The sequence below is a fragment of the Solea senegalensis genome, linkage group LG8 (assembly GCF_019176455.1).
Source record: "Solea senegalensis isolate Sse05_10M linkage group LG8, IFAPA_SoseM_1, whole genome shotgun sequence".
NCBI lineage: Eukaryota > Metazoa > Chordata > Actinopteri > Pleuronectiformes > Soleidae > Solea > Solea senegalensis.
In genome coordinates this window covers 3,435,488-3,453,691 of record NC_058028.1, presented here as the reverse complement: position 1 = coordinate 3,453,691, position 18,204 = coordinate 3,435,488, and the positions used below count along the sequence as shown (strand labels likewise).

The 18,204-nt window shown below is 41.1% G+C and overlaps 1 protein-coding gene across 6 annotated transcripts in view; it reads left to right on the top strand.

Moving 5' to 3' along the window:
• Positions 1-18,204, top strand: part of synrg (synergin, gamma) — a 45,549-nt gene that overhangs the window by 8,862 nt on the left and 18,483 nt on the right. For 2 of the 6 annotated variants that reach the window (XM_044031291.1, XM_044031289.1), the window contains exons 6-15: positions 2,054-2,165; positions 3,755-4,189; positions 4,981-5,280; positions 7,150-7,230; positions 8,116-8,312; positions 9,193-9,438; positions 11,402-11,547; positions 13,569-13,702; positions 14,830-14,892; positions 15,809-16,777. In XM_044031291.1, the coding sequence (XP_043887226.1) occupies positions 2,054-2,165; positions 3,755-4,189; positions 4,981-5,280; positions 7,150-7,230; positions 8,116-8,312; positions 9,193-9,438; positions 11,402-11,547; positions 13,569-13,702; positions 14,830-14,892; positions 15,809-16,777 (2,683 nt within the window). The remainder of the gene's footprint in view (positions 1-2,053; positions 2,166-3,754; positions 4,190-4,980; positions 5,281-7,149; positions 7,231-8,115; positions 8,313-9,192; positions 9,439-11,401; positions 11,548-13,568; positions 13,703-14,829; positions 14,893-15,808; positions 16,778-18,204) is intronic. The other 4 variants (XM_044031290.1, XM_044031293.1, XM_044031292.1 and 1 more) reach the window with 4 other exon arrangements.

The following is an 18,204-nucleotide window of genomic DNA, read 5'->3' as shown; positions in this document are numbered from 1 at the left end:
AGGACAAAGCGTTGTCTAATGGTGCTTTTCCACAACACAGTTGCTGCACGATTTACTTGCTTTTTCATCAGTGATAGTGCCTGTGGTACCTGGCATTTTTTTTAGTACCTGCTCACTGAGAATCAAAGTGAACAATGGTGAACTGTAGATCAGTTGAAAAGACTTAAAAATCCTGAAAACGTTGCGTTAATCTCCAACATTTAGTAAAGGAAATGTCTAAAATGTTAATATTTAACTAGAGCTGAAACAATTAATCGATGAATCGATTATTCATCGATTACTAAATTAATCAACAACTATTTTGATAATCGATGAATCGATTTGAAGCTTTTTTCATGATTGAAACAAGATTTCCGATGGTTCAAGCTTCTTAAACGCGAGTATTTTCTTAATTTCTTTGCTCTGGATAACAAAGAAATCATTAAAAGTGAATAATTTTGGTTTGTGGACAAAACAAGACACTTGAGAACATCATCATTTTGTTTGACAAACACAGATCAACATTTGTTAAAGGTGACTTGTATCACACATATATGTTAGTTATGGAGGTCTACTTACATATATTAACTTGTTTTCATGATTAAAAACCTAATCGCTGCAAACGAGCCGATCAAAATATCTCCTCACTGACGCTCTCGTCAGCCGCGCTGTTTCAGACCAAAACTACACCCCCAGAACGTGGACTGTGTTGTGATTGGCCAGCCAACGAGAGCTTTCCCACTGTCCTGTGATTGGCCAGGTACCTGGAAGTGACGTAATAGATAGGCCAGCTCTCAGATACACAGCTCCCCCTCTGGCACGGTGGATGCTCTGCATCTCAGCAGCTACAACGAGAGTAGTTCTTCTTCTTCTGCGGTTGAATGTACACAACCGGATGTGCCCGGACTAGTGCCCGCACCAGGAGGCGCTATGGTGTTGAAGAGTGGTGAGGATTTTTGATGACGACATCAAATTAAGGAAGTGCCGATCCGCTTCGCAGAGCCCAGGAAAACAATACAACACTATTTTCTCAGCAGTGGCTGAACTGTTTGTTCTGAAACTTTAGGGTTTCATAAACGAGGTAATGACGCAGATACACACACAAACGCAGCGTTAATTGGAGCTTCCGGTCTATGTGGGCTTTAAGGTTTTCTGATATTTTATGGACCAAACAATTAATCGAGAAAATAATCGACAGATTAATTGATTATAAAAATAATCGTTTGTTGCACCTCTATATTTAGAAGGGGAGTCTGGTGTATTTAGGGATAGCACTGCTGAAAGCCAGCGATTGTCAGTTACACCCAAGGCAACTGCTTTGCAAGTCACTAGTTTGTGTGTTTGTGTCGCATTACGCGTTAATGTATTAATGTTGACAGCACTAATATACATATATGTGTACATGTATATGTATATATATACATATATATGTATTTATATGTGTGTATATACATTTTCCACTAGTTATCTAAATATATAACTAGTACACACATATATATACATATATATGTATATATGTGTGTACTAGTTATATATGTATATAACTAGTGAAAAAGCGCCATATGTCAGACAACAGTAGAAATAAGTTATTGTAAGTGGTGCATCAGCGCCCTCGTATGGCAAACAATGTGATTGAGAAGACAATGGTCTGTCCGTCTTTTGATCATATATCTGTCCAACAGTTTGCCCGACAGGTGACTTACTCAGGGCACCAGTGTGTGCAGCGCCAACTCTGGTAGTGTTTGGTAGTAAAAAGTGAGCGAAATCGATGAAAGGACAACAGATGTATATCCTTAAATGAGCCGCCACCGTTTCGTCTCGCATGGAGAAATGAACGGAGACATTCCGTTCATTCGCCTTCCTTTGACCCGTGTGTGGGTTACCATGGCAACCATGGTGGTATGTTGCACAGGAATTCAAAATGAAGCAATAAAAAATGTGATCAGAAAGTGGTCAGTTCCATAAAATCTGCGTTGGCATCAAATTTCAGCTGAGTGTATTTGTACCAGCGTCCACCACCTGCCTCTCTCCCCCTGCGGTCTCTTTGATTCTCTGCTGCGCTTCACTCACTCAGACGGGGGAGAAGAGCCGCGACGACGCCTTGGAGGCAATCAAAGGCAACCTGGACGGCTTCAGCCGAGACGCAAAGATGCACCCGACACCGTCGTCACAGACAAAGAAGCCAGGTACAAAACACTGAAACACTCCAGTCGTAGTACACATGGCCTTTTCCTGTTTATCTGCTCAGTGTGTGTGTGTGTGTGTGTGTGTGTGTGTGTGTGTGTGAGACTGTGACTCTGCTCTAATGCCTTCAATTTCAGGCTAATAATGGGATTAGAGGCAGGTCAGCGTGACGGTCATGCCACTGGCAGCCACACGAGCCACTGTGGACACTCTGTACACAATAGGGATGGGTATTTCCAGCCAAAATATTAGAATATTTCATTGTATTAAATATTGTACAAATATTCTACGTAGTGCAGCATTCCCTTTGTGTTGAGCTCAGGAGATGTGTTCAAAGACCCTGGTAAATTTCATCATTTATGCACGATCTACAGCAGAGGCCTTCATTCACTTTTACGTGGCCCGCCACTTTATGTTAAATAATGTCAAGTTATTTCTGACAGACACTTTTATTTTGAAATTCTGATAAATATCTATCATGTTTTACTACTACTAATATTGTTTCATTGTGATATCATGATGGAGTTGCTCATATTGCCCTCCCACCGACTGAATAGTTAATTTTTTTCCCCCATAAAGTTGACCTTTTTTTTTTTTTCCACTGGTCTGCCCCCCTGCTTGTCAGACGAGATGCTTTGTGGCCTCAAGGTCATCTAAATTTGAGACCCCTGATCTTCGAGGAGCAGGATGCATTCAAGGGACCTCGTAAATTTCATGATTTCATCCAAACTGCTCGTCTTTTTATACCAGAAGCGAACAATCGAATAATCAAATACTCATGCCCATCCCATGTACACCATATACAGCACAGATTCATAACCTCATTTTTGTTTTTAGTCTCATAATTCATATGTACACCTGTCTTATTTGTCAGTATTCTGTTTTAGTATTGTCTTTTTAACATCTGTGTCTATCAACATCTGTTTGCTGACATTTTATTGTTTATTAAATTTGATTTCCTTTTCCTTAAAACACTTGTACTTCCTGGTCATAAATTTGACGAGTATTGGTCCAATATTGACCAAAATCCCTGGACTTTGGATTAAATAAAGACAAAAGTGATGTAAAGCTAAAATATCACATAAAGAGAAATGCATGCCATGTCTGGTTTTTTGTCAACAAGCTCTAATTTCCACATCTCTGTGTTGACACATTTTTAAATCTTAATATTTCTATAAATAAACAAGCTTCAACTTCACAAGATTTCACTAGATAATTGGCATATATTTTCTCTTTAAAGGGACAGTGTGTAAAATGTAGCAGCATTTATTGTTAAAGTTGCATGTTGCAGATATATGCAAGAAGAAGATTATCCCTCACTTCATCCTTCTATTGCACGTGTGATGAAGAACCTATGTAGTCTTCAGTTAGAAGTTTGTTAATGAATAAATACCTGCATTTTACACACTGGACCTTTAATATTCCATTTATTATGACAGGTCTATACAAGGTTACGTTAATTTTAATGTTTAACAATTTTAGTTTTTACTGAATCAGTAATTAATGAATTAATTCTCATTAATTCATTCTCCACTGCTGTGTGTGTGTGTGTGTGAGACGTGCCATCATCATTATGTCTTCATTTTTGCAGACTCATCGCCATCACACTCGTCTGTCACCACTCACTTCCTCCCCCCGCCTTTGTCCGAGGACAATGATGAGTTTAGTGACTTTCAGGGGCCTGTAGATGGCCCGGCCTCCTTCCCTCTGCCCTCCTCCTCTTCCTCCGTCTCCACCTCCACTACTTCCTCCGCCACCTTTGGCCTCTCCTCTCAGAACCACGTCCAGCCGCCGCCCCCCGCCCCCAGCACAGGTTTAACTGAGGACAATGACGACTTTAGTGACTTTGTCCGGGGCCCTGAAAACGCCCTCTCTTCCTCCAACTTCCACCTCTCCTCTCAGGACCAAATCCAACCTTCACTCCCTTCCTCACAGTCCCTCCCTCAGTCCCTCCCCACTTGTGTGTCCATTCCGACTGCCTCCCAACACTCTGCTGTCAACACCAGCTCCCACTCTGCATTTCAAGGTAACTCGTCTTTTGCTTTGTTGACTCCTCCTCCTCTCCTCCCGTCCTCATAATCTAAACTCAAAAAACACAAGTAAATATTATTTATTATTTAACTAATAATTAACTTGTTTCATTGCAGACATTAAACCTGTTTTCCGTAACGTAATGGTTAAATGCGATCTGATGCGAGCAGTTAAAGGAGGCCAAAAACGAAAAAGAATCTTAGTGGTGGGTTCAAGGACTGTCGCAAGTTTGTCAAAGGTGCTCTTAAAGGAAAAGATAATGCAGAATAAATGCTGCATGGTGCAGGAAGAAATATACACAACGCTAATAAATTAAGAATAAAAACATCAACCCAATTGGACCCTGACAAAGATCTTCAGTGTTGAAAGTGTGTGGATCTGCTGTGACTCATTTAAAGTCCACAGATTTTAACAACAGCTACACGTAAATAGGAAATCCAAACGGCTGTGTGAACCTAGACCTGGACCCCGCTTAGACCTGGTATTAACATCCATCCTTGATCCAATTCAAGTACAGGTCTGACCACATTCTTGAGCCTCTTCTTTTTAAATTAGATTTATTTATTTATAATTAAATAGAATTTGTATTTGTGCCGATTAACATTGATCCACTTATGATTTTTTTTTTTCTAGTGGTTAAAATCTTATTTTTATGTTTCCGCAGTGAAGCGAGTCAGAGTAGAGCCTGGTTTCGGTCGGAGGTTTGGACGTACTGTATGTTAAGACCAGGTCTGAAACGGGGTCTTTGTTATAAAGACATGTCTTCCTCATTCACACCCCCTCTAGGCCCATCCCTGGAACAGAAGCTGTTCTCCTCGTGTGATTTTTCCGCTGATATGACGGCCCATGTTAGCTTTAAATCCAGGCAGAGTTTGGCTGAAATGGGTCCTAGAGCTAAAGTTGCCGCTCAGTTTCAACCCAGCACTAAATCCAGGAACTGGGCTGCGGCCCCCAAGGACTTGAGTTCTCTATTCATCCAAGCGAAACCACCCGAGGCCCCGGTGCCAGCAGCACCCAGCGTACTCCCGGTGTCAGGTGTTGACTCCTCCTCCTCCTCTTCCTCCTCCCACAGCAGTAGTGAAAGTGGTGAGAGAAGTGCCCGTTTATTAGACTTAACTGCTTCTTTTTCCCTCTTCTTCTCTGTTGCTTTGCTGCGACATTAACCCGAAAAAAAGTCACTGGTTTTCTTTCTTCCTTTCTTTTGATTCAGCCTCGACAAAATAATCATGTACCTCCTTGAAGCAGCTTAATCTGTTCTATCTCTGTGGGTCATAATAACTGGTTCATCTCTACTTGGCATCTGGACATTTTCTTCACCTCTTTTTTTTTTTAAGGGTCTGTTCACATGAAAACGAGGCTTGGTGAATCTGCTTGGAACCAGCATTTTTGGGAGAACTGAAACACTTTTGTTTTTTGAAAATCCCCAAACACCACCCTTGCCTTTTCATGTGGATGACCAATGAGCTACTTTGGGGAAAACGATGATGTCGTAAATCCCACCTCTTTCTTGCTCTGGCATTGGCTGAGGCCATCTATACCGCCGTTGTCGTGTTTGGAGATGGTTTCGCCTTTTTGCTTTCGTTTTCTTACCTTGTCGTTCTGGATTTCTGTATTCTGTCTCGCTGTCTGTAAACATTATAATGTATACTATTTGAATAAATAAGGTTCGTACAGAGCACACATTGCCAGGGGTTCTTTACAAGTCATGTCATGTCAAGACTTTACAGCTTTGAATTCATGTAAATTCCAACGTCACTGGCCTTGTGCTATTGTAAATATTACCTTTAAGGTAAAGAGAAACAATAGTTTCCCCCCTAAGGAGCCTTAAAATGCCTCCTTTTGATCTCTCATTTGCCCTTACCAAAATGCAGATTTTAGCATTGGATGCGATTCATTGCGCTATTTTTACACGACACGTACGTTGTTTAAAATGATTGTTTTCCCCACAAAAACACCAAAGTCAGCTTTGCATTACGCAATCTTCGCTGGCCCGGTGTTGCACTATGCGTCCACAGACATTCATTTGAGGTACACTTTCATCAAGGAAGGTCGTCACTCGTTAAAAAGACTTTAAAATGTTGTGTTCTTTGATATTTGAACCTTTAAACTCCCTAAGCTTTAAGGTCAATACCATTAAAAAAAAATGCCCCCTTTTCACCTCTAGATTTGTTTTGGGCTTTTTGAGCTGTGTCATCGAAAAAGAAATGGATCACTTAGGGAAAGTGCTGTTTCTGTGGCGGTATATTTTAGATTTTTTTGTCTTTATGTCCTCTCTGCTCTTAACTCCCGCCTGCTTTTATTCCTCTGCTCTTTCCTCCACAAATGTTTCTAAAGACGCCTGCTTGCGTTTGCTGCTCTTGTGGAAGTGGACACTGTTTCTGTCGCTGTCCTGCAATAACAACTTTCTTACCTCCATGAGCTGCTTACTCATATATTTCCTCCCAGAGAATGACCTGTGGTGCACGCTAACAGGGATCTATGCAGGTGCCACTAGGGGGCGCAGACTATGCATGTTTTTCCCCCGTGCTGAAATCTTTTGTTTGCTTGTGTCTGTCATCAAGGGAAACATAAAAGACTCACCATAATTAGATTCATTAAAGACAGATGAGAGGGTTATGTGCAAAGTGGCTGTAAACAAAATAGTGTGTGCCATAACAAATGAGCTGGAGCGGGTTTTAAAAGTTTATTTAGCTCAGTGTGATTAGTTTAGTTCCTCTTTCTCCACTCCTGCTTCCATAAATCTGGAAATGGCTCACAGACAGACATTTTTCAGAAGTCAAGATGTTTGTTTGTGATTCAGTGCAGGGAAGGAAGCGTCACATCTGGGCCCTACCTTCCAGACGTCAGGTGTAGGACTTTGCTGCCAAGCAGTTTGGCAAAGCCTATGTCTGGGCGAGGATTATGGTCTAGTAACTAACTTGTATCTGTGTATGTGTGTGTGCATGTGCATGACAGCAGGTGTTGGCGTTTACCCACAACAAGAGCACATCCAGCCCATGCTGCCGTCCTGGTTGTACAACGACAGCCTCATCCCAGGTAAACCTTCACACTCCATGGCTGAAACTAACCCTTATTTTCATAATCAATGAATCCAGGGCTGCAGTAAAATCAGTTATTAAATCGATTACTAAAGTAATCCTCAACTATTTTGTTAATCCATAAATCGGCATGGGTTTCTCTGTTTTTTCAGCTTCTTGAATGGGAATATTTTCTGCTTTCTTTGTTCCGTATAACATAAGAAAGACTGTACAAGTGCTCAAATAACCGATATTGAAAATAATCGTTAGTTGCAGCCCGAAATGAATCCGTTGCGAACTTTCTCGATTAATTATTTTACGTAATTTAGTTATTAAAACTTATTAAACTTCAATCCTAAAAGTCTCTCAAGTCCCAGCCCATAATAAAGTGCTCCCTCTATTATTATCACGAGAGATGAGTTCCTGTGTGAATTTGAGACAGATTTTGACAGACTTTGACAGATTTTACCGTAAAAGTTGAAATCAACAAAAGAAAAGCATTTTTCAAATGACTTGTAGTTACTTAATAAAAAACGGAAAGTTGTTGTTTGTTTTGCGTATGCAGAGTTGGAAAGAGTTCCTGAAATATTCTACTCAAGTAAGCGTACCACTGTTTTGGTACCATTTTCACTTAACTTAAGTTAAAGTAAAACAAAGTTGCTTGTTTGAAATGTACTCTGAGTAAAAGTCACACATTTTAAAAATGACTTGCTCCTGCCGCAGTTTCATTAAAAAAAAAAAAAAAAAAAGAAGCTTACAGTTGGTATCTTATGAAATAAAATAAATGTTTTTGTAGTGTTAGTAGTCATTGCACAACTGTCATTAGTGGGAACAGGAACTTTGTACATGTGCAGAACAATTTCCACTTGGTTTATGGCCTAATACTGTGAGTCTCCATCCTCAGAAATGTTCAAGAAGGTTCTCGAGTTCACCATGACACCGGCAGGGATCGACACGGCCAAGCTCTACCCGATCCTAATGTCGTCGGGTCTTCCCAGGGAAGCGCTGGGACAAATCTGGGCGACCGCCAACCGCACAACACCCGGCATGCTGACCAAGGAGGAGCTGTACACCGTACTCGCACTAATTGGCGTGGCGCAGGTAAGCGGATAGAGCCCCCCGAGACAAATGATCCACTTAGAACGACTGAATGGGCTTCACAGCGGAGCGGCGCCATAAAATCCACACTGAAACGAGACAGGCTTTTGCTAGATGGAGAGAAGTGATGCCGTAAATCAGCCCGGGGCTCGCGAAACACTGTGAGCCAAATATACGGCTGAGTCCACATCAGACGAGGTTGGCAGGAGGCTTCTTATCATCCTCAGTCTGGGTCTGTCACCACTTCCACCACCACCACTACCACCGGCGGTGGCAGCAGCAGCAGCCCAGAGGGGAAGCAAATCTGCAGGCAGCTCACAAAACACCACATGCCGCCACTTCCATGCAAGGAATAATAATGACACCTCTGTTGATGTGAATCTGTCAGCGAGCAGGACAAGGTGCATTCAAAGGAGTGCGGCTGCGATGAATAATTTATACGCACACATCAGCCTGTCTTCAACAGTGAAACCGTGATAGCTCCCATTACCGTTGTCAATCTTTAAATTATCTCAACAATTTTTACTGTCAACAAATCACTAAAACATAAAAATAAGCTCTCTTTTCGTTGAAAATGTAAAAATATTCAACTGAACACTGTAGTTTTTTGGCAAAGGAGTAGATTGTGTGTTTGTTTTAGCCTCATATTTGGGGATTTTACTGTACAGTAGGTGGGACAGACTTGGAATAAGCTACAGTGGTCTAGTTCAGTCACGACGGCGCTCATTAGTGTATTTTTAAACGCTGTTAAGACAGCAATATAGGTCTGTACAATACAGTAGGTTCTTCATGCGTTGTTATTCGCCTGACACAGTGTAAAGGAATTTAAAAAAAAAAAAAAAGAAACATAAAATAACTCAACCTGTGTTCTCCTTCATTTCAGAGTGGCCTTCCAGCCATGAATGTTGAAATCCTCAGTCAGTTCCCGTCTCCGCCAGTGCCCAACCTGCCCGCCTTGGCTATGACCATGGCCCAGGTCATGCCCTCTCACCAGCAGCCCATGATTAGCCAGCCTCCAGTCTCCATGGCCATGCCTTCACCAACACCACCAGTCATGGCAATGACACCTGCAGCACCAGCTCAACCGCCTTCAAACACCAATTTCATCGCCAGCTTTCCTCCTGCACAGGTAACGTAGGCTTTGACCCAGTCTTTTCCTGCACACTTGATATTTGTGCTCTGATGAGAAATACGCAGGTATATATGTATAGGTATATATGTATGTAGATAAGTAGATAGGTAGGTAGATAAGTAGATAAGGAGGTAAATACATAGATAGGTAGGTAGGTAAGTAAGTAGTTAGGCAGGTGGGGAGATAAGCAGATATGAATCTACCTATACATAACTCCCAACCAGCCTTACTACATATTTACCTAACTAGATAAGTTAAGTAAATATGTGTAGGTAGATGTGCATATAAGTAGGTAGGTAGGAAGATATGTGGCTAGGTAAATTCGTATATAGGTAGGTAGCTAGGTAGATGCATATGTTGCTAGGTAGGTAGATATGTGGCTAGGTAGATGCATATATAGGTAGGTAGATGTGTAGCTAGGTAGATGCGTGTATATAGGTAGGTAGCTATGTAGATATGTAACTAGGTAGATGCGTATACAGGTAGGTAGGTAGATATGTGGCTAGGTAAATGTGTAGGTAGATATAGGTAGGTCTGTAGATAATTTGAGGTGTAGGTTGATGCATAGATGTTAGTTAGGCTGGTGGGGAGATGAGCAGTTACATAGGTAGATGTGTAGATAGGTAGATGTATAGATACGTAGGTGTTTGGTATAGGTAGGTAGGTACGTTGTGGTTTTGGTTCATGGTTTTCGGTTGTTTGTTTTTTTTCAATTTGTTTACACTCATACCATACCATGTATCAAATCTATAGCCTAATAATTAGATTTTTTTTTATCAGATATTCTTAAACACATGTCATGCAATCTTGCAAAAACTGAAATAATAAGGCAGCTTGATTAGGGATTAAGCACATGATTATAACAATCCAGAGATTTTGAAACAGTAAGAGGAGAGACATTGCTGCATTTACACGTTTATATATTTATTCTAGTTTCCATTCTGTCGCTGCTTTTGTCAGTGCTTCAGAAAGATGCTCACTTGTGTGATTTTCATAAAGTGGGCGGGCCTGCAAAACGGAGCTTTTCATCTTCTACTCCGAATTAGTCACAATTAGAAAACTTTCAGTGGCCCCGGAGGTCCATCCATCTGTAGTAAGAACCACGTAAGCCGTGTCTGGCAATTCTTTGACAATTCGCTGTGGTGTCTCTTCATAAAGTCCAGGAATCACTGTGTTGCTGAAGAGATGGCGGGATGGAATATTATACTGCAGCTCAAGTACTTTAATAATATGCAAAAATTCTGCATAATCCTCCAGCACGACATAAGGCTGCATATCTTTCGCTATAAACACCCCCATCGCTTTATTGTTTAAATCCTGCAGGGAGCAGAAGTTGCTTTTTCTTACCCGACTCTCTCTTCCGCGTGCTGTCAAGCGTCACACTGGGGTGATGTCTCCGCAGATGCGGAAGCATATTTGAAGTGTTGCCGCTAGCATAAGTGCATACAGTTACAGTTTTGTCCATCGACTTTTTACCGCTGTCATCATAGATTACAGTAAATCTGAAATGCTCCCACACAGGAGAACAAAACGATGCTGCTGCTGGCGCATCCTCCAACTCTGGGCCTCCTCCTGCGTCTCCTCGTGAAATTTTTGTAACTGACCTGCTGCACTCAACAGTACACGCCTCCTCGTACCAAATGTAAAAAAAAAAAACTTCACTGGGTTACTGGCGCAAGGCTTACGCTACATTGCACGTCATAAACCGAACGGTACACACGTGTCCCGAACCGTGACAAGCGTATCGAACAGGACGGATTTTTTGAATGAACCGTTCCACCCCTAGGAGATACTGTACATAGATAGGTTGGCTGGGTAAATAGTTATGTAGGTAAATGTGTGGGTAAGTACTCTACTTACCCACACATTTGTCTACATAACTATCATAGATCGATATGTGGATGGGTCGGTAGATTAATTTTATTCCCTTCATCACTGTAGTTCTTGTTAACTGTTGCAGACACAGGGAACCAAAGCAGATGACGATGACTTCCAAGATTTCCAGGAGGCTCCAAAGGCAGGAACAAAGGACCACTCCTTCACTGAGTTCCAGGGGGAATCGGGAGGAAGTTTCCCCACCACCATTGCACCTCAGCACCAAAACAGGTACCGTGAATAAGTGCTGAGGAGACTCTGATTTAACCCTTTTTTTTAATTTAAATTCTACACTTTAGCCCACATACTAAATATTTAACACATGGGCTGTGGTGTCTTGTGGCAGTTATGCTGTCTTGTAAAAGCCAAGTGCACAGTCATACTTACTGTTACACTGTTGAGGCTGAGATGTCCGATGTGTCTCTACTCTTCATGAATTCATTTGGCTCAGCTTTGCACAAGTTGTGAGGAACTTGATGGAATCTGTGGCTTTTTTTTTTTAATGTCTCTCCTCCTGTTCCACAGTTAAATGGTGCTTACACTGTCAGAATAGCTGAGAAATGATATTGTTTTGTCACGTTGGCTGGGATTTTTATTTTATACTGTACGTGCGTGCAGTGATCACACAACAGTCATGTCAGGGATATGAGTACATGTTATATTGCTGATTTTTCTCGATAGTTTGGTCCAGAAAATGGCAGAAAATTATTGAATTCTTATCATTTCTTTCTTCTATGGAGCAAAGAAACCAGGAAAAAAAATCAGAAAGTTGTTTGTAATTCTCAAGAAAAACATCTGATTCATCCATTATCAAAAATTCTTGCCAATTAATTTAGATTTTCTGCCAATGTTTAGATCTTATATTGTATCGTATATCTTACGTTATATCATAAGCTTACAGTCAAACACACGGACTCAATATCTCACAATAGTCATCCCTGAATAACAATGAGTTTGACTTCATCTCTTAATGAATTCATTCCAGCGGACGGCAGACACAGAGCTCCTGCCTCATGGCAATTATCAGTTGATTGACAAAGAGAAAGTAGAACTTTTTTTTTACCCCCTGAAAATGTTACACCCATGACCATGTGATTGCTGTAGAGTCTAATTAAATCTTGAGTGAGTGAGTGAAAGGCTCTCGTTAAGTTGCTCTTCTGAGAGCGACAGGCGTAACAGTCTGATGTCTCGCTGTGGAAAGTGTGAGCCTAATGGCTCCACTCACTACCGACTCCTTTAGCGCGATGAAATCATATTTTTTTGTACACATGTGATTCATTCCTTCCTTCCTTCATTTATTTATTTCATTCTACGCCACGCGATTCGTTGGCTTTTAATAGACCTGTGACAGCCTCGGCATGTCGCTCAGTCCATTAAAATAGCCTTTCTGTGTGAAAATGAAATATAACATCTTGTTTAGAGAGCTGCTCTCTAGTTTGCAGCTGGTTTTAGCTTTGTGTTTTATGCCTGAAAAAGTGGTTATGTTTTCATAATAATAATAAAAAAAGCACAGGTAGTTAAATGTTAAAAACCAAAAGGGCAGCAGCTAATGATTTTAGTTCTCAAATGTCTTGCTTTGTCCACAAAAGCTTGTTTCTAATTATTAGAAAAATTGACAATATAGTTGAGGATTAATTTAGTCATTTAGTAATGGATTCAGCCCGAATGTTTAGTGTTTAAATCTCCTCATCTAACTCTCTGCTGCTGTGTTAAATTTCATTAAATGATTATGATAATGAGTTGAAATGTTAAAAATGTTAAAATGCAACTAATGATGAATGTCATAATCTTTTAAACTGTAGTAGTTTGGGCCATAAAATGTTTTTTTTTTGTTCACAAACATGTTTTTTTTACTAATTTCTTGAAAATATTCACATTTAAGAAGCTGAGAAGTCTGGGAACTTGGAATTGAACCCACAACCTTCCAGTTGAAAGACAACTGGCCCTATCACTGATCCACCATGACTTTATATCAGAAAATTAAGACTTTTACTTCAGTAATATTATAAAAAAAAATAGTGACTTCAACTTCTACCAAAGTCCTTTTAGCTTTAAGGTACTGCTGTAATCAAGGCGACCCTAACATGGACCATGTATTGCAGATCGTAAAGTGATAATCAAGGTTTCCGACTCTGGGATCTTAAAGTAAATGTTCAGTCGGCTCAGTCAACTCACAGGGATTAAACCCGACTATTGAAGCGCTCTCATGCTGGTGTGTGTGTGTGAGAATCAGGCCTTTTGTGTCCCTGCAGTGCTCCTGTCATGCTGACACCAGTGTCTGGCTCCTCCTCCTCCGCTGCCTCCGTGGCTTCCTCTGATAAATACGCCGTCTTCAAACAACTGTCTGTGGATCCACCTGCAGAGCCCACAGCCCACACACACTCAGGTAAACCTCCACACACTCCTTTAGAAACACTCACGGCTCCTTTTCGTGGAAAAAATATCATTCAATTAATAGTCTCATGCAAGTTTAACATGTATTATAATTATTAAAAATGTAAAATATTCCACTGTGAGGTCTTCTAATTTCACTAGACACTACCGAGGAACATTTCATCCAGAGTTTTGCAAAAAACATGAAATAACATCCTTTCAGGTCACTTATGATGATTATTTTCCTCCTTCATTAACCTGTGGATATTTTCTGGATCAAACATTTAGTTGTTTGGTACGATGAGTATCAGGGCCACGATGAGCAAAAAAAATTTCACAGACTTTGAAAATAAAGTAAATTTACAAGAATAAAGTCTTAATATTCAAACCTGTTGTTTTAGAAGAGAAAGAACCACAGAAAGAACCAGGCGGACCTGGAGGAAATTGCTGCTTTTGTGGTGGGGGAAATAGCTGGAACTGTGGTTTCATTTGTGGATTCATATGATAAACTAGAGAAACCACAAAACCCCCCTGAATGGCCCGCTGATGCATCCACCGATAACCCTGCAGTCGACCAGTTCCAGCTATTTCCCCCCCTCCGCAAAAGCAGCGATTTCCTCCAAGTCCGCCTGGTTCTTTCTGCGGAAAAGATGTATTTTCTTGCTCTCCTCTTTTAAAACAACAGGTAAGAACATTCCGACTTCATTCTCGTAATTTACGGCTTTATTCTCATAAATGAAGAAAACATTTTTCTCAATGTGGCCCTAATAGTTCGTTGTAGTTTGGTCTATAAAATGAATGGTCTAAAAAATAAATTCAGTTTTAATCAGAAATCTGAAAATATTCACATCTAAGAAGCAGAAAAGTCATTTATTATTTAATCATTGCAGCTCTCATATCTGTATTTATACCCCTAACTAGAACATTTTATCACTGTTAATCCCTTAATTTTTATGTATTGTAACTTACATTTAAATTGTTAGGCACAGAAAAGTGTTAAAAAAAAATATATGAATGAGGGGCATCATCAGTTTTTATGTAGTTGCTTTTTAAAACAGCTTTCTGACATAGAAAATGACGCTGCATGTCTAGTGAATGTAATAGTGTTATTTTTGTTCTTATTTTACCCATTTTATTCAGATGTTGGAGACAAATACAGCGTTTTCCGGCAGCTTGAACAACCTGCTGACAAGAAACCAGTCGGTAAGAAGGATTTTTAAACGCTTACTGATCCTGTTTTTGGGAGATTTAAAAAAACAACAACAAAAAGAAACAGTATATTCTACTGGATGTGGTTCTGTGGTGTTGTTGACACCGGTGCGTTTCCGTCCCTGTTTTCATTAGAACAGATTCCGTTGGGAGTCGCTCTTACTTCTCCAGTAAGTCCAGCTTTGCAGTGACAAACTCGGGCTGTATCTCCTTAATGAGCTCAGTATTTCTCCTTCCTTCCCACTGCACACACAGCTGTGTGAATGTCTGAGTGACAGCTGCTGAGTTTTCAACTCGTGTCATGATGCTTGAATCTGCGAAAAACCAAAGACATTTTCACATCACCACTGATTTCTTGTGTGTGGAGTTTTGTTTTTTTAAGCCTATCTTTTTTATTCTGTCCCAAGATTGTTTCTTGTCACCTTTTTCCAAATATCAAATTCATGTCAGTCAATAAAGAAGAATTTAATGTACCATAACGTCGAGTGCTAGGATGCACTCAAAATATTTGAAATTCCATTTTTAAATTCAAATTTATTTCTGTATTTTTCTCTTTTTTAAAACAAAAGACATTGGATACAAAAGTTGGTTTAAATTTTTACCTGTTTTTTATTAAAAAAAACAAAACAGTTTACTTTATATATAAATAAGTGGTTACTGAAGTTAAGCGATATCTTTCTACAATTCAAGATCATTTAAGTTATACTTTTTTTCAGAATTTTTCTTTTTGGCATGAATTGTTGGCCCTGATTTCTAAATAATCGGCATCAGTTGCTCTTGTTCTGTGACGTTTGCTGTTCTCTGTAGCTCGTAGAAGACTTATGATTGTAAAAGGACAGAATCATGGCTGACGCTGTTTTTAACAGTTTTTTTGTGTGTGTGTGTGTGCTTTGTGTTTGTTCTCCTGCAGGTGAAGGATTTGCAGATTTCAAGTCTGTCAGTGCTGACGATGGCTTCACAGACTTTAAAACCGCAGACAGCGTCTCTCCTCTAGACCCTGCAGAACCGGCCAAACTCTTCCAGCCTGCCTTCCCTTCTGCTTTCCCAAACTCTCAGTCTCTACAACAGTTACCACAGCAACAGCAGCAGCCAGTGTCTCTTTCTCAGTCCAAAAACCCACTCAACATAGCTGACCTGGACCTTTTCTCCTCAATAGCTCCTTCTGTTCCTGCCTCCACTGAGACAAAACCCAGCAGCTTCCCCTCTGTGTCTGTCCCGCCCTCTTTAGTGCTCCTGCCCGGTGGAGCTAAACCTCCAGGAGGAGGTACGGATGATTTTGGTGACTTTGCCCTTTTTGGCTCCTCCTCTGACGCCGCTCAACCTTCGGCAGCAGGGGGAGCCTTGGCGGCGGTGCCTCAGGACGACTTTGCCGACTTCATGGCGTTTGGTAGCTCCGGTGGAGAACCTAAAGGCGACAGCAGCAGCAGCAGTGTCGGAGTCCAAGGTGACCCGTCCACGCAGCAGCGGCCGCAGCAGAACTCGGACAAGTATGACGTATTCAAACAGCTGTCCCTGGAGGGAGGCCTCGCCTACGACGATGCCAAGGAAAGTGGCGGCGGCTCCTTCTCTTCCCTCAGAAGCGACGCGGACGACTTCGCCGACTTCCAGTCTTCGAAGTTCTGCACGGCGCTCGGGGCCTCGGAGAAGACGCTGGACAAGGTGGCCGCTTTCAAACAGGGCAAAGAGGACTCGGCGTCCGTCAAGTCGCTGGACCTCCCGTCCATCGGGGGGAGCAGTGTGGGCAAAGACGACTCCGAGGACGCGCTGTCAGTGCAGCTGGACATGAAGCTGTCGGACATGGGAGGAGACCTGAAGCACGTGATGTCAGACAGCTCTCTGGATTTGCCGGGTCTCTCGGCCCACCAGCCGCCCGCCACAGGTGAGGAACTAGTGCGTCTGCTCTGGTGAGGCTCTGACGCATTCCACGCAGTATTAAATCCTGAGCCGTTAGTGGCTTCTCTTTCTCAGTGCCCTTTGACTCCCACCATTAAACGGGTCGAGGGCAAGACGTAGGAATAGTTCAGGGTTTGTAAGAGGTTTTGACACTGAATTTGCTGAGCGCTGCAGTGTTAATCCTTTAGCTACTTAAAACACAGGCTCACCTCATAAAATCCTACACCTTCTGTAATATCTTAAGAACATTTTTTGCCACTTTTGATCATCTTTACACCGCCTTTTCTCACTGAAAAACTGAACCACAGAGTCCACAGAGAAAATCGTGGATTTTACATCACAGCACATCCACTTCTGCCTCCATCGGTAATTACAAACATGTTTTTGTGTCATGTCAGTGTTTGAAGTCCTTTGTTAAGATTTACCTCAGTGACACAAACTTACCAAACCAAACCAGCAGCTCCTGTGTCCCCAAGAGCTAAAAACGCCGATTTTCTGTATGGGCTTTGGTAGGGGGGTGTGTTTACAAAGGTCTGTTTCCAACCACAAAAGTCCATGTGACGATGAGATACAGCAGCAAACATGTGCTTGAGCTGTCAGGCATGGATTTTATGAGGTGAACCTGCTCTTGTGTAGTCATCTCAAAGGCAGTTTTTTAACTCTTACAGCCGTACATTAAAAAAAAAAACCCAACAACCCTGAACTATCCCCTTTTAATCTATTGAAAAACAGAAGACAGACAGAAAACTACACGGAAAAATAACATATCATGATAAACATATCCTTCATTCTGCATCTCATCATCCATTTCAACATATTTATTTATTTATTTATTTATTTTAGTTCCTATTTTGTTTACACGTAATTTACGTGTATTTACACCAACATATTATAATTATATTCATACTATAATGATAAAAAGAAGCGGGCACATATCTTTATTTATTAACCAGTAATGTGTGTATGTGTGTGTACGTGTGTGTGTGTGTGTGTGTTGTACGGAGTAGACTTCGCCAATACGCTGATGATCCTCTCGTTTATTTCAATCACAGGTTCCGCACAATAGGCTGCAAGTCGTTATCTGTAAGCCGTCGCTCACCTGTCACCACGTGCTTATTTAATTCCAGATGATATCATTTTGAATGGCTGGAAATAGTATTATTAATTATTTAACCATTAATAGACGGTCTGCACTGCATGCAGCCACGGCGAGGTCTGCGAAATCTGCCGAGTCATGCTAGCTGGACGCAGTACAATAATACATATGCTATTGTACAGACTGTGCTGTTGTATTACGCAGCAGTGTTTTCAAATCTGACACGCAGTATTATACAAGATTTTTTCCATAACCGCTGCTGGACGTTTTCTCACATCCATGTAGGATGATTTGAGTTTAGAAAATCAAACTAGTTT